Source organism: Phaethon aethereus (genome assembly GCF_964289735.1).
Source record: "Phaethon aethereus genome assembly, chromosome: 2".
Classification (NCBI taxonomy): Eukaryota; Metazoa; Chordata; class Aves; order Phaethontiformes; family Phaethontidae; genus Phaethon; species Phaethon aethereus.
Window position 1 is genome coordinate 152,458,855 of NC_138582.1, and position 22,493 is coordinate 152,481,347.

The 22,493-nt window shown below is 39.5% G+C and overlaps 2 protein-coding genes across 2 annotated transcripts; one reads left to right on the top strand and one right to left on the bottom strand.

The window, feature by feature from the left end:
* Positions 1 to 234: 234 nt before the first annotated feature.
* Positions 235 to 15,131, bottom strand: ENKUR (enkurin, TRPC channel interacting protein; the record flags this gene model as incomplete). The annotated part of the gene is given in 6 exon segments (XM_082015547.1): positions 235 to 408; positions 5,122 to 5,268; positions 7,121 to 7,347; positions 11,637 to 11,782; positions 14,856 to 15,109; positions 15,111 to 15,131. Coding segments are annotated over 6 exon segments (969 nt in total).
* A 3,022-nt stretch (positions 15,132 to 18,153) lies between these two features.
* THNSL1 (threonine synthase like 1) lies at positions 18,154 to 21,181 on the top strand (the record flags this gene model as incomplete). Its single annotated transcript, XM_081996816.1, is given in 3 exon segments — positions 18,154 to 18,382; positions 18,901 to 18,944; positions 18,946 to 21,181. Coding segments are annotated over 3 exon segments (2,427 nt in total). The 5' UTR covers positions 18,154 to 18,235.
* Positions 21,182 to 22,493: the final 1,312 nt, after the last annotated feature.

Here is a 22,493-nt window from a genome sequence, read left to right on the forward strand (position 1 = left end):
TTTTATTTCAAAAAGTTGAAAGTATACAGATGAAATTCAAAAAGTGTGAATTATACAGATGAGAGCTATATATAACAACTTTTCTAAGAAGCTACATACTTGTATTAGTCGAATATTTCCTTCTGAATAGTTGGCGGTGTCAATTTCTTCTGAGAATTTAGGGGGGTGCTTCTTGGAGATGTAGGGATAGAGAAAAAGAAAAGGAGGAAAGAGGCAATATCTGAAAAACAGTTCTTACTCATTTGCAATGTAGATAACTTTGTGCTTCTCAATTACTTCTATGTCATGTTCCAGTTGTTTCATCTGTGATTCCAGCTTTTCTTTATGTAACTTCTTGGGTATGGTGTCTATTTCTACCGAAAGACCCTGAAATTCACGATACACTTCCTCCCAGTTCTTTTTCAGCCCCTAGTGCCATTACATGAAAAGGACATATATAAAAGAAAGTACTTCATTAACAATAATATGCACATCAACTACTTGGGATTTTTAGAATCACAGAATCATTAAGGTTGGAAAAGATCTCTAAGATCATCAAGTCCAACCATCAACCCAACACCACCATGCCCACTGAACCACGTCCTGAAGTGCCACATCTACATGTTTTTTGAACACCTCTGGTGATGGTGAACTCCACCACCTCCCTGGGCAGCCTGTTCCAATGCTTGACCACTCTCTCAGTAAAGAAATTCTTCCTAATATCCAGTCTAAATCTCCCCTGGTGCAACTTGAGGCCATTTCCTCTCGTCCTATCACTAGTTACTTGGGAGAAGAGACCAACACCCACCTGACCACAACTCCCTTTCGGTTAACCACTCTATCAGAGAGTCCTAACCCCCTACCAGAGAGTGATAACGTCTCCCCTCAGCCTCCTCTTCTCCAGACTGAACAACCCCAGTTCCCTCAGCTGCTCCTCATAAGACTTGTGCTCCAGACCCCTCACCAGCTTCGTTGCCCTTCTCTGGATGCACTCCAGCACCTCAATGTCCTTGTAGTGAGGGGCCCAAAACTGAACACAGGATTCAAGGTGCGGCCTCAGCAGTGCCGAGTACAGGGGCACGATCACTTCCCTACTCCTGTTGGCCACACTATTTCTGATACAGGCCAGGATGCTGTTGGCTTTCTTGGCCACCTGGGCACACTGCTCATGTTCTGCTGGCAAATTAATTGTTGCTATTGCATTTGATAAGTTTCACTGTGTTTAATCATCTTAATTGGACCAAATTAATTAAATGCTTAAAAGTCAAAGTAGTTGCAACAGAATTAATTTTGACTCATTCTGATGCAATATAAGGAATGGTCTTTAAACAACTCTGTGCCTTGGAGAGAAAAAATTACAATCTTTAAGAGGCAAGAAAACAATAATTAAACTAACCAATAAAGGACAAGTTACAAAAATGCTAAACTGAAAAAAGATATTTCAATGTGACTAACAGTCAACTCTGTAGCCTACCAGGAACTGAAGGAAGCCTGTACAGTTCATTTTAAGTCCTCAGTATCATCAAGAAAAACTGCACAAGGTAAATGAAGAGTGACTCTTCCCTATTCTATAAAAGAGAATTTCTATGCTTTCAGTGATCTAGAGGTAGGCAACTTTAACTCCTCCATTGTACGTAATGCTAATATGCTCGCTGAGGAACTACTAGGATTCATAAAAGCTGCCACAAAACTCATATCACTCAAATGTCTTCTTTTCTCCAAAATGCAACAGGAATTATCTTACAATCTGCACTACAGAAACCACTTCCCCATAAACAGCAACCTGGCTACCACAGATATCATTACGTCACACACAGTGGTGCTACCTATCTTAACTAATCACAAGAGTACCAATACTTGTACTCCAGGCAAAATTCAGCAGCAGTTTCAATTAATCTCGCCATTGCCTTCATTCTCCATAATTGAGACTTTGCTCAGACCATGGACACCAAACTGATTCCACAGTATTTTAACTTCCATGAACTACTTTGAAAAAATTCCAAATAATTGCATTCCTTTCCTAATCTACATTTACAATAACATCTATAGGCAACATATATCAGTTGGACTAAAAAAACCTAGCTGTCACAGACCCTATCAACAATAATTTCAATACCTGCTACCTCTCTTGAATGCTGCTGTGCAAAGTATTACCTTACTAGATAACGTGAACTGTATCTTCCATACATAAAAGCCCAAGACTAAAACCCTGCCTAAAAAAACCCATGCAATCATCTGAAATGTATTCATAAACCTATTAATTCAACATCAGAGACACTTTTATCCACCAATATATGCTGAATGGAACCAGACTGTGGTAGAAAAATGAAATATAAAACTTGTCTATACAATCTCACAATTACTGCAACAATTGCTCTTACTTTCTCTCCTCAAGAGGATAATCAAATTCTACACATCCTATACATGCATGTATGAGGGTTTAGTAGAGTTTATTCAGTGCATCAAATGTCCTCATGAAGACTGTATGGGTGAACTTAATAATCACACCTACTACAAGGAACTCATACCGCAATCAGTAAATAATACAATATGGCTATCAGTGAGAAAATACGTTTCCAAATGTTTTTGGCTCTCAGTTCTGTTTCCTTAAAGATCACAAAGTATTTTTGAAAATGAAGAACTGAAGTTACTCTCTTGGGAACTAAAGTTTTCAGCTCTCCTACATGACTAAAACTGGATTCAACTGACACACTGATTTTATGGCACATTGTGATTTACAACCTCATGTCTTTCTTCTCCACTATTATTAAGCACCTTTTCTCCCAGATTGGCTAATTGATTAATATACTAAAGTTAAATTTAGAGGAATTATTCTTAATACCTGTTTAGCTTTGAAGATTGTTGCTTCTATTTCAGAACTCAAGGACTCTTGTGCTTAAAAACTTGTCTGATTTTGTCCACTGTATGAATTGATTTAACAGAAAAAAAAAAGACCTCTCCCTGCCATTATTGACTAGGAAAAACATACTTTTTCGTATGAACTAATATTTTACTGATTTAAAGCAGTGTATTTATTGCACAGCAATTCATGCTTTTTGCACATTTGTATTAAGCATCTAAGTGTTGTCCATAAAGATTATTCTAACAATCTTCATATACAAGTATCTACATAAATTTAAAAACTATACCTCAACATGTGAAACAGAGCAACAAGGCTATTTATTTACTGTCTCGTAAAGGTACTTGTCTTTGCAACCCAAGACTGTAAAGTACTTAAATAAAGCTCCCAGTCTACCAGGCATTAGGTATAGTTTACAAATATACAGTCATGAAAATAAATACTGTATTTCCAAAACTTTAATCGAAGAGTCATTCATATTCTTTTAAATAATTCTTCTTTGTGTACATTAGTAAAAAACTAGTTTGGAAATCACTGAAAACAGTGAATTCTAAAACACATTAGAGCATGCATTCATGCCAATTTACTCTATCCCTACCGAGTGGAGAGATCAAAAGCATATCGTGACTCCCTCCATAAAAATCTCCCTCACAGCTCCTCCAACAGCAATGTAATATGCTGACCACTATTGCTATGGCTAGATCACAAACTGAATATCTAACTCTATATAAGGAGTTCCAATACATGCTGGAGTGAGAAATATGTACTGCATCTATCAACATTCTCTTTTATTCTTATAAAATCCCAAGCAAAGTAAGCATAATAGAGAGTTCAAAATGTTAGCACAAATTTTTTCCCTTTATTTTTTTAAGTTTATGAGGCTTGATTTTGTTCTCAGACATCTACTGCCACGTATTCTTTCAAATCAGATAGTGCACATGTGTTCACTAGCAATGTCAATTATTTTAAAAGACAGGAATTCCCATATGTCTACAGCTGAGCACTGGGTAGAAGCCATATACCCTGGGGACACTAATTCCTCCTGACAATATAACTGTGTAAGTAATATGGCCCATGAAAGAGCAAACTTTTTTGAAAAGTTTTGAAGAAAATACTGAGTTAATAAAAACAATCTCAAAACTTCTTAATTAAAAAATATTTCAGTGCACTCTTGTATTTTAAAAATATAGAATATAACTTAAATCAAATCAACTGTGAGCAGCCTTTTTGCACATGTATTTTTGCTGCACAGTTAACTTGTTTGACGGTCAGCTTGTCCCATGCCTTTCTTACCACAAAAACATATTAATCTTCACCCTTTTTGTTATGTTCTTTGTATTACTGTCAATGCAATACCCTTACCTCTCTCCCATACTACTTTCTCGCTTCTGCTGCTTGCTGTATAAGCAAGAGACACTATCGTGCTAGCTATTTTGGATCTTGATGATTAACCAGTTAATCTTTGCAAGTGAGTTAGACACTGTGTTTTCTCTCTAGATATTCTACTGGCTTTTTTGTGGGAATTCAGCATCTTGGAGATGTCCATCCATCTGCTAACTTTTTTCAGGTGGCTGCTAAAATCAAGTTATTAAGGGACAAACTGATAAGCAAATACCACAGTAATGTAAACCTCATTTTCATAGGAAAATTGGATAAAATGTGGTCATGAGAAATTCCAATTCAAGGATGGGATATACTTTTAAAATGACTCTTTTCTGCTCTACTTCTTGTATGGTATTATTTCTCTTCAGAAAATCTTATGCAATAAAAACTGTATGAAAGACAGTATCCAAAACAGCTTGACAAAATATGATTTTTCCAGTCATAGTTCTATGAATATATCGCAATTTAAAGCATGACCTTTTGCTTTAGTCAGTGAGGCCACAAAGTGAAGATAGAAACTGCCAATAAAAGAGGCAATATTATGCATCAGGAGAAAAAAAAAAGCAATCTGTGTTTTTCCTTCTCTCACAAGTAGAGAGTCAGAACTGTAAATCCATATGGGTGCTTTTCTGCATTCCTTTGAAATTTCACTGAAATCCCAAGTCATTATGGGGGACAGGAATCTAACAGAATTGAAGTACTTGTAAAACTGGACTAAAACTGTAGCTGGAGCAGCTCCCTTCAGTTTACAACTGTTGTACAGCTCCATCTAGTGAAAAAGTAGCTAACTCATTTGCCTCGCATAAAAATCTAGTATACTTTTATTATTTATATGGACTTACATTACCTTATTTAATCTTTTGTACATATTACTAATGACACGAAATCAAAATACGCACCTGCAGAAGACTTCTCCTTTCTTCATCAGATAGCTGTTTCATGGCTCTTTTCTTGAGATGCTCCAAGATACTGGCCTCATATTCTTTCTGAGCTCTCTTCATTTCTTCATTTCTCTGTGCTACATATTTTGGTGTAACACCATAATCCTATAAGAGTAAATGGAAGAAGTTTCTTATATGTGCTTTTAAGAAGGAAACAAAAACATACCTGTCATCCATAGTATATTACATTTGCAACAACAGCTTGACATGGAATTTTGTGCCACCGAGCAATAAAATCTTAAATCACTGTGTCCTTAGAAGTATCAAATGTGATTGCCTTTGTAGCCTGAGCAAAATGTGTAAACAATTTCTTTCAATTTCTTTTTGCAACCTTGGAAGACAACAGAATCCAGAAACCAAAACATCTATTTATAAGAACTGATGGTTGAGTGAGCAGTTTGAAACCTGTTAATGACAGCAAGCCAATTTACTTTTTATATGGTGTCAAATTCTACATTCTGAAACACATTCCTTAGACACTTTCTTTGAAATGTCTTCCTGTATCCTGATTTTTGCTGAACATTGCATGCCACAGAAGAGAGTGAATAGTGTTAACACATACATGAAAACCAGACTAGTTAGGAATCATAAACTATCCCACACAGAATGTGGCAGAATTGTGTTTCTGAGAGGAAAAATAAGTTCTGAATATCAGACGTACTTGGGAGAACACATCTATTTTGCCTTATCCTTTGTAAAATGAAGCCTATCTAGCTCTGCCAGAAAGTACCAGAGTCTACTTTCTTTCTACCAAACACTAAGTGATTCACAAATCTTCTAGTGTTGGGTAGCACTATGACCAGCATTGTTTATATACATATGTTTAGCCATGCAAAGGTACTGCAAGAGCTGCAGGTTCACTTGTTTGCATGTTCTCTGTCATGAGTTATGTCATATGTCATGTCTCTTTTTGCATAATGGTCTGTCATGAGTTACCTGTTTAGATAAGCCAGACTCCTGATACATCTTGTTTTCCTGAGTAGTGGAATGGACTGTTCTTGTGTGAGGAGGTTGTCCCTAAAGGCATGCCAGTTCTCTCAAGCTCTTTTGCTTTTCAGAGCTGTCTCCCACAGGATCCTACCTACTAGTTCCTTGGATAGGCTGATGTTTGCTCTCCTGACGTACAGGGTCTGTACACTACCACCTGCCTCCTCGAGAGTAGGGGATCTTGAACTACTTCATGGCCTGTGCAACCAAGGCTACTATTGATTATCACACCTCTGACCAGTTCTTTCTCATTTGTAAGTAGCAGAACAAGAAGAGCATGACCACTGGCTGGCTCATCTACCATCTGTGTTAAGAAGCTGTTGCTGACATGCTCCAGAAACCTTTCTGGATTGCTTTCATCCTACTGTGTTGTCCTTTCAGCAGATATCATGGAGGATGAAGTCTTCCGTAAGAAGGTGCACTGTGATCTGAAGATTTCCTCAAGTTGCTTAAAGAGATTTCATCCAGTTCCTCACATAATTAAATGGTCCATAATAAACACACTTTTGACACTTACTGGCCTCTCCTCTGATCCTGACCCACAAGCTCAACCAGCCTGTTGCCAATTGCATAGAAGACCTCCATGTATTTGAACAGCTCCTTCATCCAAAGGGCAACATCTCCTCTTCTTTCCTGCCTGTCTTTCCTAAAGAGCCAGCATTCATTCATCACAGAACTCCATTTGCCTCCCCATTAGATACTCTCTGGATTCCCAATGCAACACATATGCTTTAGCAGCATTATTCTGCCAATTTTTTGCTGACAGCTTAAGCAAGTGAATACATAGCAAAGGCAAGGCACAACTCTAGTGCCAGTGATTTTTCCTTGATGAATTTCAAAGGTCTACTACAAACATCAGTGCTATCTAAACAGCTCAAAAAGAATCATAAACATTTCATAGAAGAATGCAATAGAGAACCTAAAATAGGCATTGCTACTAGTATTTCCACTATAATTTAATAAAACTTACCTTTTTTTTAATATATTTTGGAACAAGTCCTGAAGTTTCAAGCAGATATTTATCTCCCTGTCTTCTATCAACATAAACAGGTTGAGGCTTTTTAGGCAATCCTGTGATAGCAGCCACTGCATTTGTATTTATAAAATTCTTTTTACTCTGAATTCCCATAACTGGGTGATCTGTCCTCCGTGGCACTGATAATGCGGGCAATTTCTTACTATCCTGTTCTTTTTTTCCTGTGAATTGAGCATGTAAACATTCTCAGCAATAACCATGAAGAGCTTTACAATTTAATGTTATTACAATTTTCAAAAGGGAAAAATTATATATAAAATTACATGAAAATAGAAACCAACTGTATCTACAATGAAAGAATTCACTGGGGATGTACTATGATGAAAATGAGTATGCTTGCTTGGCATAACTATGTTGGTTTAGATGGGTTTTCATTAAAATATGCCACTCATTTCCTCTTAACTGCAGTAGTATAGGACTTTTTTCAAATGTAATTAAAACTACTTCTACTAGAGATGCTCCTTGTCAGGGCCCTTAGGCATTAATGGCCCTGCCCAGACTCACTTGGGGCATCCACCCCACACCCTTGGGCTCAGGAACCCCATTTCAGTTCATCCCTGTGCTGTCAGTGCCTGGCTGAGCTGTCTCAGCCATGCGTGTCCCTAGTCCTATTCCTGAAGAGTTATGTGGAATCAGTGGATGGACCTGACTCGTTACCCCATCTTGCCTGATGGTCACTAGGCCATTGATAGGACATATTTTCATCACCACCCCACTCTACTTGCTTGCCTCTGGTGTGGTGGGACCGCATGCTGTTGGTGAGGTCTTTGCCCAGCCTGCATTACAGTCGTCCTCAATTTCTGGCTCACCTCCCCTTAGAGAAAAGCCCTGCTCTTATTGGTCCCTAACACTCATAAACAACTTCAATCCTTCCTCCAGAGAATATTTTATTGGGTTTGCATGGCAAGGTTTTTGTTGCAGGAAAGCTGCAGGGGTGGCTTCTGTGAGAAGCTGCTAGAAGTCTCCCCTGTGTCCCGTAGAGCCAATGCCAGCTGGCTCCAAAGACAAACCCACCACTGGCAAAGGCCAAACCAGTGAGCAACGGTGGTAGCACCTCTGGGATAACATATTAAGAAGGAGGAAAAAAACTGGCAACAGAAATTGCAGCCGGAGAGAGGAGTGAGAATATGTGAAAGAACTCTGCAGACCCCCAGGCCAGTGCAGAAGGAGGGGCAGGAGGTGCTCCAGGTGCTGCAGCAGAGATTCCTCTGCAGCCCCTGGTGAAGACCATGGTGAGGCAGGCTGTCCCCTTGCAGTCCATGGAGCTCCACAGTGGAGCAGATCTCCACCTGCAGCCCATGGAGGAACCTACACCAGAGTAGGTTGATGCCCGAAGGAGAATGTGACCCTGTGGGAAGCCTGTGCTGGAGCAAGCTCCTGGCAGGACCTGTGGACCCATAGAGAGAGGAGCCCAGGCTGGAGCAGGTTTGCTGGCAGGACTTGTGACCCCATGGGGGACCCATGCTGGAGCAGTCTGTCCCTGAAGGACGGCACCCCACAGAAGGGACCCAGGCTGGAGCAGTTTGTGAAGAACTGCAGCCCATGGAAAGGACCCACATTGGAGAAGTTCGTGGAGGACTGTCTCCTGTGGGAGGGACCCCACGCTGGAGCAGGGGCAGAGTGTGAGGAGTCCTCCCCCTGAGGAGGAGGGAGTGGCTCAGACAAGTATCATGAACTGACCACAACCTCATTCCCTGTCCCCTTGTGCCACTCGGGGGGAGGAGGTAGAGAAAATCAGGAGTGAAGCTGAGCCCAGGAAGAAGGGAGGGGTGGGGGGAAGGTGTTTTAAGATTTGGTTTAGTTCTTATTACCCTACTCTGATTTGACTGGCAATAAATTAAACAAATTTCCCCAAGTTGAGTCTGTTTTGCCCATGATGGTAATTGGTGTATGATCTCTCCCTGTCCTGATCTTGACCCAAGAGCTTTTCATTACATTTTCTCTCCTCTGTCCAGCTGAGAAGGGGAGTGAAAGAGAAGCTTTGGTATGCACCTAGCATCCAGCCAGGCTCAACCCACCACCAATATAGAAACTCTTCCTTTTTAGTGGAACCTTTTCTCCAAGGCACCAACAGAAAGTCAGCAGTCTCTTGAGTAGTCTCACTTCAGGTGACTGATGAAAAACAATTAATTTCCCACCATATTTCCCAATAGATATAACTTTAACTGACAGTCATTATCAGAGATAATGATTTGATTCAGGTTGTCTGAGTTCATATTCTTCTTTGGCAGAAAATAAGTGTAATGTCACAAGTGACAGAGCTCATTCCTACAACAGCTGGTTTCCTGATAATGACCACAGGAACCAGTGCTTGCCTGGGTTTTGTTTTTACAACCTGATAGCTTGCCAGAACTTAGTACTGTACGGCGCATAGACTTAAATTTCTATTTCTTTTAGGATGTCTTTTTGGAAACAAGATCTCTGAAGCTTCTCAGTGAGCACTGGCTCACCTTTATCTGCAGTACACTGGTCCACACTTGCTGTTTTGGGAGCCCCACTTCTTCTGGACTCAGGGACCAAGCTTGGTTAAAATGAATGCCAGAGTCCAATAACACAACAGGATTCAGACAAAGGTTAGGAAACACACCTTTTGTAAGGAAGTGGTGAGTAATCAGACTCTAAAAGAATTACACTATCCCAGGCTTTAGGGAAAAAACCCACAATCTTTCTGTTCTGCCCTTGCAATCTATTTTTAACTAGTTGGATCAAACACAGTTTGAAGACAGCACAGATACCACAAACACAACGCCATAATCCCATTTAGTCAACTGATAACTGTTTAAATTCCAAGCAATGAAAGTGCCATGCTTTAAAAGAAGTGATTAAGCAGTGTAACTTCTCTGAGGTAGGTATGAAATTCCATCCAACAAAGGTACCAGAACTTTCTGAGTTAATGATACAGCTCCTTCTCAACATCTGTTAGGACCTAATAACAGCAATGAAATTACTAGTCTGGATTGAAGCTATGATGTGTCATATTCATTTTGAGGCTCTGGTACATTGACTCCACATGCAAACACCAAAGCACATATTGCTATGATGAAACCCTGATTCAACAAGTTGAAATATTGTGAGTCGCTCACCTGAGAAAAATGAGTCAGAGTGCTGCATCTCAATATATAGCAGATTTGAAGTAGGTAACACTAATTTTATAATACAAGTACTTAGACGGGATCTTACGGATTGCTCCAAATTATTGGTAAATTAACCATCTTTCCTATGCTCATCTAAAACACTAATGTGGCAATTTAACAAGGTCTTGAGCTTGGAAGCATTCACGCTCAGATGTATTATTACATTCCAGTATACTGAACGCTGTTCAGATATCCTGGAAAAGTGAAGGCTTTATTCAGAAAGGACCACGGATGCCTACAGAACCTCGGGGACCAAAGCTTGCTTTAAGGTTCTAATAATCCATATTGCCTGATGCATTAAGCCTCCAAAGCCTCCTGGGACAGCCTGCATTTTCAGTGCTAAAGCCATTTGTGTGTGCCATGCAAATTCAGGTGCTGTACTCCTACATTCTCTTAGACAGCTTTTTTTTTTTTTAATACTGTACGTTAAGCTCTTCTGTTTTCCAGGCTAAAAACAATTTCAAGCTGAAATTTTATAACTCAATTACAAATTCTGGCAGCAATGTACCTAGAACCGCAGCAGCACTAAGAAGGTCACTCCACCCTTGCAGAACTGGCCAGAGTTCTGAGGCTGAACGTTAGAACTGTCAAATCTTTATACCCAGAATTATGGTTTGTGCCCAAAGATAGGATGCGTTTTGCAAAAATATATTCCAATTTTCTTATTTCTGTGACATGCAGCTCTCAAAAAAATTCTATGGTTTGTACACTGCCAGCCAATTTAATGCTATGGGATTAAGAGCTGACAATGAGTGCTGAAGAGTAAAAGCTGTATGTTGCTTATAACATCAAGAAAGGCATGCAAACTTTTCCCATATCTCTTCAAGCATTAAAAATAATTAGTTCACTTTTAATACCCCCATCCATATTATTTAATATTAATGATCAACTGCAGAAGAGAATGATGTACAAATTTAAACTATATGATTACAAATTGAAATATCAGCAGGACAGAACATACCATCAACACAACTTCAACATCTGAATAGCTGCAGCCAAAAAGATATAATTTTTATTTATATTTCAGCTGGTTTTGTACCACACGACAGTAAATATTTACTGTATTTTCTAATCACATGTACAATCTCCGTGTTGCTTATTTTGGTATTTTACACAATAAATAAGAAACATTCTTGTAAAACAGAGAAATAATTTTGGTATCATAGATACTATAAAAGGAACAATGGAAACTGCCCCAGCATACAAAAATAATTTTAATTTTTTTTAAATTTGATTCCCCATAACTAACTGTTACTTTCAACATTAATATTATCAAAAAATACATTACATTTCATATATTTCATGTCTACACTTACTTGCTGGTAGCTTGGGTTCCTTTGAATGTTTCTGCAGAAAATTTTTTGGAGATGGCACCGTAACTTTTGCTGGTCCCATAGTTTTCCACTGAGCTTTATTTTTCTCTGCTTCACATTTCACAGATGGTCTAAAAGTGGATATATACCTTAGACATTTTAAAAAAAGCCATAAAGAAGTTAAAGGTTAGAAAATTATTAAAAATATTTCTTCAAAGAATATACATTTTTGCAGTAGTTCATGCAAAATGCCTAAGCTATTTTGTTTTGACCTCTCTCCCAAATAAAGGCCATCATTCATACAACCTCCATACTAAGGCTAAGCCCAGCACTGCACTGACAAGTGGTTTTTCTGATTCTGAAGCTAGCATGCTGCTGCTTTATTCTCTTGTGTCTCTAAGGTCAGTATTATCACACTTTGGGAAATGGTTCCTGTATGCACTGGTCATATAAATACCGAACATAAACATTTTGAAACTCAAGAAAACCTAAATTTTGGAAATAAACTGCTTTGAGTATTGCTTGCATGAATTCATTATTTTTATGAGGTTGTGCGTTACGTACTTTGGTCTTTACTTTTTAATTAACTCAATTTTGAAAAAATTTTTAATGTGGCTCTTTGTTTAAAAATGTATCCAAAATATGCAGCTGCTGTGCTAGAAAAATAGTAATCATGAGCCTACTTTGCCAGATTTTCTGTATTTGAAAGTTTGTAGTATGAGAAAGATGCAAATACCAATGTATATCGGCTATTTCAGAAGCTGCAGTTGCAGTACATTGTAAGGCCTTACACAGCAATCAAACGTATCTAAGGAAAAGCTTGGCTGGCTTCAAAAAAGATGAGAACATTCACTGCTTCATTCTATGGGATGAAATATTTTGTAGAGGTATGTAAAACCTCATGCTTCAGAAAACATGTCAAACATAGTCGAGAGTTGGACAGAATGTCCTTGATCATCCGTTTATCTTATTACTACATCATTGTCTCAATGTTCCTGTTGAACCATCTGTTACAGACTATTATAAGAGATTAGATGAGATGGATGACTGCTCTGAAACGGCATAGCAAACCGTGTATTTCTTATATTAGACAGATCTGAACTACGACCCCGAACTATTGTAATAAGTGGTAGTTTTGGCACTGACTGAAACTGCTAATGTGAAAATCAGTAAGGGCTCAGACATGAAAAGCTCTATGCACACACTGCTGTTTTGGCGTAATGTTGCATATGGCACCATAACTTCTGCTTTAATCAAAAGTATGCAAATATGTTCTCCAAAAGAAGCCAAATGCTGATCATTAGCTGATTAGCAGCATCTTGCCTCTATCTGAAGGCTGAGCTGTCACAAATGTTTTCCTGAGGGAGCAGAACTTCCTGCTCCTGAAGCTAAGGCAACCTTATTGTACCTTTTAAAATCTGTACCTTTTGCAAACACATCATATTAATTTATGGTAGACAAAAGCTGATGAGCAGTTGCGCTCTTCTTTCACAGAAAAAATCCTAAGTGTTTACAAAAAAAAAACTATACCATGTTTTCAGGTAAGGAAAAAACCCCAAAAACTATTTTAAGGTAATACTGAAATAGTATGAAAGAAACGATAAAATGCTGGGCCAATGAATGGGAATCATAGTAGCAACACTGATAGAAGCTTTTGTATGTGAGCTGCAAATATCCAATACATGTATTTGTACTTGATCATAACATTAGAATGTGTAAGAGGACTTCATTAAAAAAGTACAGTTATTTTGTCTTTTGGAGAGTTGGTCTCCAAAATCAGAAAAAGGATTATGTTCATAAGATTATATATAATTCCAGAAATACCTCTAATTATAAGGAATGAGGATTTATTTATTTTTTCCTGTTAAATTCACAGCAAACAGCTATAGACATAGCCACAAACCCACAGCATTCGTAAATAATTGCTTTCCTCACCATTTGCTAGGAGTGACATTGTAGCCACACAGTAGGGAAAGGTAGGGACTTTATGGGGAATTTGACCTAGTAGGGTTCACACAGTCTTGGCATGAGAAAGTGAATAAGAAAGTATTGAGTTTATTACATACTGGCATAAGGTAAAGACGCCTTTTGTAGACAGCTATAGGCACTCCTTTGGACAAAGAGAGGTGGCAGTTATATCTTTTCAGGCCAAGAAAGTGGCTAAATGCTATCATACACCAGTATCATAGGCTTAGAGAGGGTTGCAAGGAAGAAAACATGGTTATGGGGGACTTCAGAATCTTAATCCATTCATCATTTGGCAAGGGGAAAAAAGACAATACATTTGTAAGAAGACGGTTACTATTCCTTAGCTGTCAACTCAGGACATTGAAGTTGGTAAAAATGAGGATGCTTGCTATGGTTTCATGAGTAGTATCTGGTCAGTTGAGAGTGAAATATCTATGATGCCATATGAAAAAAAAAAAAGACCCTAGATTTTGTATGCACTAATTAAAACTGATCATGCTATTAACCAGGTTTAACACTGTTGGAAACAAAAAGAGATGCATGATTTATTTTTACACAGAAAAGGTTCAGAACGAGGAATTTCAGAAGTCTGAACCCTTTTACCTGAAAAGGATAACTGTCTTTGTTTTAATGAGTGTCACTGATATTTCTAGTAATTTTAAATCTATTGAGTTATGACCTATGTTCACCTTTCACTGAAAATGCTAACTGTAAGAGCTTTCTTTCATAAAAAATAATAGGGACTTGAAAAAACAACACGTTTGCATAATTATCAAATAATTTTATAAAAACTCTCAAAGGAATTAATACTAGGGGGCAAAAGGCCTTTTTTATGTTTTTAAGGTAAGGGGTGAGAAAAGAGAAGCAAAAGAAACAATGTCAGAAGACACACTTGACCCATGAAAAGAATGGCAGTGTGGCACTGGGAAAAATTAAAAAAGAAAAACCCCAACTTTTTAGCTGCTCATTGAAAAATTTTTATAAGTGCAAATAACAAAGATGTCATGTAATTCCTCTGCGTGAAAAGAGTGCTTTTTAAGTTCTTTTTGATGGCATTGAAGATACTAAATTGAATCATCCGTTCATGGAGCAGGCTGTAAACCCTCAGATGTTAGTTAGTGACTCATTAGGAGGAGCAATAACTACGCAAAACCGAGATTTTTTTTTTTTTTTTAATACCTGTTACCCGTAAGCTGTATTGCCTTGCCAGCACCAGTCGCCGTGTCTGCCAGTGGTACTGTCACACCCACGTACCTGGGAGGTTTGACAGGCCTCTCATCCAGGCGGGGCAGGAGGTTATAGATGCTCTCCTCAGCACACTGCGTCGCCATCCTCCGGCCGAGGGACCCCGCACACGGAGGACCCCGCCCCCGCCGAGGGGACCTCGCGTTTCCTCCCTCCTCGGCCCGCTTCAGGGAACGGCTGCCTCCGGCCGCGAAGCCCCTCAGGCCGCCGCCGAGGCAGGCGCGGGCCAGCCCGCTGTTGTCTCCGCAGTTACTAGGGAAACCCGTTGCTAGGTGACAGCGCCATGACGGGGGGGGAACCTACGCCATCCCGCTTCCGCCCCCCTCGGCAGACGGCAAGCTGTCGGCAGGCGCCAGGGCCAGGAACAGCAGCGCAGGCGCAATCGCGTCAAGCAGCTCCCGGAGCCGCGCAGACGCACTTCGCGGAGGTGAAGCCGGCAGGGCCGAGTCAGGGAGCGCCGAACGGCTTGACTGCGCGTGCGTGGCGGCTCTGGGCGGAGCTGTAGAGGGCGGGGGGGGGGGCAGGTGGCTGCGCCTGCGCGGTGGGGGGAGGGGGAGTATGAGGGGAGGTTGAGATTTGGTGGGGTGTGCGCGGTACCTGTGGTAGTTGTTCCTGCTGCTGGTACGTGCGCGCGGCACCCTGGGGGCGTCTGAGGGCAACGGGAGCCGCGCCGAGCCGAACCGCGCCGCGCCCGGCCGCGGGGATAGGGAAGGGGCGCCGCCGCTCCCCAGGGGAGGTGGGAGCCCGGGGCTGCGCTGGCCTGGCGAGCGGGCAGGCGGGCGCACGCGCGACTGGGCCGGCTCTGTGGCGCCGCCCAGGCGGCCCCCTCCTCCCACCTGCGCTTTGACACCTTCGGGGCGTCGAAACGGTGAGGCGGGAACCTTCGCAGGATCTTTGTGGGATGATCACGAGAAGGTTAAAGTTGAAGGGTTTACTTTGGGATTATTGTGCTTTGTGTAAAAGCTCTGAGAAAAGTCAAATGGCAGTTGTATAAATTATGTCGTTGTAAACTGTGTGTCTGTACCAGTAACAATGCTCAGTTTTCACTGTAACTCTTGTCATCAGCAGTGGTTGTTAAAACTGGATTATTTGCTGCTGATGTGTTGCTGCTGTCAGCAGCCCAAGTGAAGGGTTGAGGTGTATCGTCAAAACGTAAAACTACATTGGATGTAAGCTCTGCTTCAAAAAAACCCCCACTCTTTTGGGAGAGTTAGCTCTAAAGTTGGGTGCTTTGGTGTTCTAACTAGACTGGTGAACTGTAAAAGATCTGAAGTCTAATTTGAGCTGTTTTTACAGTAAGGTTTTGCCAATTGAATATAAAATTACTTCAAAGAAACAGTTAAATTCAGTGGTTGCAAGCTTCTGTGTAAATGTACTTTGTATGAGTGCAAAATTGAATTGCACTGGAATAGATTAAGCCAAATAAAGAAATTCCCTGCAAATTTTTGCGCCAGATTAACCGAGTTGATTTCAAACAATACCATAGACTGCTTATAACTTCATGTTAACATGGTAAACTTATAACTAGAGAAGTCTGCTTCCTTTCTTGTCTACACCTGTAATTTGGGGGCATTTAAGTCCCTGTGGCCCAGATTCATAAAACAATCCAGATGTTACATCCAGCAACTGTGTAGTTTGTACTGAGTGCCTGTACCTCAAAGGGAATCTGTAGTGCAGCTAGACATGGTAAGCGGGACGCTGTGCTTGGCATGGTTTGTACTCCCTTAGTTCATACATAATGCTTGAAGTGATTCTTATGTTCAGGAAATAAGAGCTAAATATTGTCTCTAAATTTTTTAAAATGCTGTGCATAACTTATTTACATCTGGACATTTAATAGAAGTATCTTTCTGGCCCTGTAGCTCTCTATGTTTGTATTCACTGGAGTGCATTACTAGTATGGTACAGCTTTATAATGGTACTGAATATTACAACCACTCTTCACAGATTGGTTTTTTTCTTTGTAAGAACTATTACAAAAACCTTACATTGCATCTACACATGACTATTCCCTTCTACTTTGCAAGGATTGGGAAAAAAGTAGTACAGTGTGATAGCCAATCTTTACTCTGATCTATGCCTTGTAGTTACAGCATTTTCATCATGTCACAGTGCTGGGTGCAAGCACAGGGACTTACTGTTTGCAAGATCATCCCTCCATACGGAAGCAAGCAAATGCAAAGATTTAAATTATTAGAAGTGCTTTGATTTTGTAATGTATGCTAAGTTTGGAAAAGAAAGCAGAGTGCAAAAGATGGAGCGGGGAATACAGCGGAATCTAGAGCAAGGAGAATCTGGAAGTGAAGAGGTTGGGGTTTTTTTTTGTGGTTTGCTCTTACAAAACTTGAGCTGCTGTGTAATTTTTGAGGTTTGTGATGTGTCTCTCGAGTCATTTGGTATTATGCACACTGATGAGGAACAGCAGGGTCTTAAAGGACTGGTGTGATAACTGTAACTGTGGGTTAGTCATGAGTAGATTTTTGAAAAATGATGCCATTCCCATTTGGTGCTCACTTGCCTTCTCCTGCAATTACAGGCTCTCTTCTGCTTTCCATAGCAATAAAAGGCTGTTGGACTGGAGAGCACCTAGAGAAAAGGCACTGAACAGTTGAAGGATTTGGAAATTTTAGTCTTGAGTGAATTCCTTTAATTTTTTATTTAGTCTCTCTTGATTAACGTGGGGAGACACTTTCTCTTTTTTTTTTTTCACTGGTAAAAGTAGCTAGTATATAAGCAAAAAACTTAATAAATATTGCAAAGAAAATGCTGGGGTGCTTGCACCTCGATTGAGTCTTTAAAATGTAGTTATTAAAAGTTGCAGATTGCCATTTTGATAACATGTTACTGTGCCAGGAGAAAAAAAAAAGTACAACTCGCAGCTTAGTCAACAATCTATTTGTACTGCATACTACAGCAACTAAAAGTAATAATTTCTAAAAAATGCTGATTTTATATACATTGCAAATATATAAAAAAAAATTTTTTTAGAATTGATGAGTAACCAACAAGTTGGATTTTTGCATCTAAAATTTCATTAATTTCCTAAAAGGACATTCAGTGTAGCTTTTCTTTAAGCATTTTTAGTCACGAACATGTATAAATAGCAGTAACAAAGTGATACTTGTTTGCCTACCTAAAATGAAAAATGACTCTGTGGGGATTTTTCTGTGCAAATTTGTGCTGGTTTCGGTCCCCACACTTCATGGAGATTTTGAGAGTCCTTCCCCTTCTGACCTAAACATCATGCACAAATCATGTGCTGCAATTCATGCTGATTACTGGTGTTGATTTCTCTAAGCAAACAAAATACCGTGTTGAGAACTTCTTGCTTAATCTTTGTTGGGGATCCAACTTTCCTAGTGACTTTTTTTTGTGTGTAGAGTATCTTCATGATGTTGTCTCTGTCTCTGTCTCTCCATAAACTACACTTGATACAGTTCCATTCTAGGAGTTCTTCGCAAATCGCTTACTTGGTTTGCCATCCCTTTGGAAGAGAATTGAGTGCAGCTCTTCCAGCCTTGCCGTTGCACAAGTCTGTGAGTTTTCTCTGTATTTAAGTCAGTCCTACATTTGGGGGGTTTTTTTTGTTTGTTTGTTTGTTTTTTATGAAAGAAAATAAAAAATCAAAGGCATCTTGGAAGGTGGGAAAAATGCATATTTTGTTAATGTTTTGGTTACAAGAAGGTAATTTAGTTAATCTTCATTATTTGTAAATGCATACTTAAAAGTAAGTCTACTGGAGGAAAAACAAATTGGTTTTGAATTCCTATAAACAATAGTATTTGCAAATAGTATTGTAATGTTAGGTTTGGATATCTTTGTTTACCCTGAGGACATGGACTGTTTGAAGTTGGATTTGTCAGTCGAAGTAAGCTGGAGCTGTGCAGGAAAGGGGAATGAGTCTTGTTCTGAAAAATACCTCCGTGGCAGTAATGAAGTCAAAACTGGATTTATGTTTGAATTCTTCTTGTTCTGAACTTCATATCCTTTAGGATTTTTTCATAGATATTTGCTGAAGGACTAATTACTGTTTCTTTTTTTTTTCTTTTTGAAGCAGTTAAGCGGATTGTCAAGTTGGCTTGAAAAAAAGAAAAAAGCCAACGCAGCAGAAGATGTTTCACGTTGTTCAGTATCGGCCTTTAAGACTAATAACCCAAACCAGTCTTTCTAGCATGTGTTTAAAACTCATACTTTCAAGACCTGTTGCATTTGCACAGATATGGAAGTCATGGTTCTCAAGCCATTCTCTTGTTGGAAACAAAAATATTATTCTGATGGGACCTCCGGGTGCTGGGAAAACAACGGTTGGGAGAATAGTAGGTCAGAAACTAGATTGCCCTGTCATAGACATAGATGATGATGTCCTTGAAACAACCTGGAATATGAGTGTGTCGGAAAAACTGCAGGATGTTGGTAATGAGCAATTTTTAGAGGAGGAAGGAAAAGCCCTGTTGAAGTTTTCAGCGTCTGGAAGTGTCATTTCCCTTACTGGGTCCAATCCAATGCATTCTGCTGGCATGCAGCATATGAAGAAAAATGGAATAGTTGTGTATCTGGATGTGCCCACAGCAGTCATTATGAGCAGGCTGCAATCAATGAAAGTGGATCGCATCGTGGGCCAGTCTTCTGGTGTTTCTCTCAAGAACATACTTCAGTTTAGGAGGCAGTTCTACAAAAGGTGGTACGACATCCGTGTTCTTTGTGGAGGGGATATTGCAGCAGAAGTTGTAGCAGAAAAGGTACTAGATGCTGTGAAGAGATACCAAAACTCGGAACTGGAAACTTTCATTTCCACTAGGTCTAGTAGGTCTGGAAGGAGTATGGAAAAAGACTCTTGTAAATATTTCAGTGACGTTGTTACTGAGGGCTTAGCCCCTGATGGAGGACTCTTTGTTCCGGAGAGAGGCCTTCCAAAATTCACTGCTGGAGAATGGCAAAGCCTAATAGAAGCAACTTACATTGAAAGAGCTCAGGTGATACTAGAAAGATGTATACATCCAGCTGATATTCCTGCTTCTAAGCTGGCAGAAATTATTGGAACTGCTTATGGAGAAAACTTTACGTGTTCTAAAATTGCCCCAGTTAGGCATCTGGCAGGCAATCAGTTTCTCCTTGAGTTATTTCATGGACCAACAGCGTCATTTAAAGATTTTGCATTACAGCTGGTGCCACATATATTTGCATACTGCATTCCCAGAAGCTGCAATTACTTGGTTCTAGTAGCTACTTCTGGTGACACAGGGAGTGCTGTCTTAGATGGCTTTAGTCGTCTCCATGACACTGACAAACAGAGAATTGCTGTCATGAATTTTTTTCCTGAGGATGGAGTAAGCCCAATTCAAAAATCACAGATGATTGGCTGTCAGAAAGAAAATGCCTGGTCAATAGGTGTCAAATCTGATTTTGATTTTTGCCAGACAGCTATAAAGCAAATCTTTACTAATTCTGATTATACTGGCTTTCTTACAGTAGAATATGGAACAGCTTTAGCTGCAGCAAACTCCATAAACTGGGCACGACTGCTTCCTCAAATAGTTTATCATGCCTCTGCATACCTTGATCTTGTTCATCAAGATATTATTCCTTTTGGAAGCCCTGTAGATGTTTGCATTCCTACAGGAAACTTTGGCAACATACTAGCTGCTTTGTATTCTCAAATGATGGGAATTCCTATTAGAAAATGTATTTGTGCTTCCAATGAAAATAATGTTTTGACTGACTTCATAAGAACAGGTGTTTATGATTTGAGGGGAAGAAAATTAATTCCCACTTTTTCACCAGCAGTAGATATTTTGAAGTCCTCCAATCTTGAGCGATACTTGCACCTGATTGCTAATGAGGATGGACAACTGGTGACACAATTATATAACCATCTGGAAAATCAGGGCCACTTCCAGCTACAGAAAGATCTACTTGAAAAGCTTCAGCAGAACTTGGTGGCTGGATGGTGCTCTGAGGAGGACTGTCTAGCTGCCATTCATTCTGTATACAGTACTACAGGATATATTTTGGATACACACACAGCTGTTGCTAAAGTAGTTGCAGATCGATTACAAGATAGAACTTGCCCAATTATTATTTCATCTACAGCTCATTATGCCAAGTTTGCACCTGCTATCTTGAGGGCCTTGAGGATTGCAGAAATAAAACAGAATCCATTAAGTCAGCTTCACTTGCTGAGTTCTTACAGCCCTCTGCCTCCAGTCCACTGGGGCCTATTAGAGACCCTGAAAAAGAAGGGGAATGAGGATCACCAGGTCTGTGCTGCTGATATGAGTATGCTGATGTCCCATATAGAAACCCTAATTCAAAATCATTTTATGAAAGTTTTCTGAGTAACTGATGAGACGTCCACTGTGTCAGTTGTGATAGCTTCTTAACAAGCTGCATGTTTTAATAAAGTCATGGTTCATTTGGACCGTGTCCAATACCCAGCATAATGTCCTCAGTTTTATACTCAGTTGTCAAGTTTTCAACAGTATTTGTAAGTAACACATGCTAGATTTCTAGTAGCGGTAAAAGGTGGTGAATTGAGAGCATAAAAGATTGGACTACTTTTTTGCAGGTCATACAGAGTAGAGACAGCAGTAGTGCCAGCTTTCCTTGGCAGTGCTGTCTCTTTCACAGCCTGCAGTGTTCTCCATGGAGGGAGGAAGGTAATGAAGTCTGACCTTTCTGAAACTAATAGCTCTTGTTTTATTGCAAGAATGATGCGATCATTTCGTCAGTAGGTGATTAGTTACACTTTAACTCACTTCACTTAGGGCACCGAAACATAATAAGATATTGTAATGATGTTCGTATGTCACTAATGAGGTTGATTTCACTACAAAGATTGAAGTATATTTGTATTGTTAATCCTTGAACCATTCAGTTTGGTGGTATGTTATCTTCCTGTATAATATTTTTTATGTATTGTGAGGCCATCATTTATGTAAAAAAATCTGGTTATTTTGTTTTTCAGGTGTTTGTTCCTCCCAGATATTTTCCTATGTAAAATAGAATCCTTCATGTGGTATTTTTAATAATTTTTGAGATGTGACTCTTCTTCCAGTGTGTTGTAGTCTCTTTCCTAGATCTTGTCTATTTTTCAACTTTAGAATCCTTTTTTGATGCTATACAAGAATTTGCTAGTAGTAGCAGCAGTATCCTTAAATAAGAACCAGATTTCACTATTTATTTACATTTACTTCCTGTATTTTCAGTTTTCAGAATATAAGTTTTATGTTAGAGATCATAGAGCTTTCTTTTCTAATTACTTCTGTTTTCATATTTTTCTTAAATTAATTTCCTTGACATTTTATTCTCTTTATGCTTTGCATGAATTAGTATAAAAAAGAAGCTTCCCAAAGTGCTTGGCATCTCATCAAGGAAAGTGAAGGATGAATTTCAGTGTCTGGGAAGTGTGATAGCATCAGAGGTATTTATTGTACAATCTAAAACAGATCTACATTAGCAATCTGTTTTTGCTAATGACAGGCTGTTTTGGGGGGTTTTTGTGTAAAATAAAAAATAGAGCAGGTTGCCGTAGGAGGTTGTGTGGTTATGAATGAACTTACTCTGCTAACTGTAGATTGTATTTGGCAAGGGCATGAAGTATAACTACATTTCACACTAAGACGAATGGTAAAATGATGTATTGGCAAG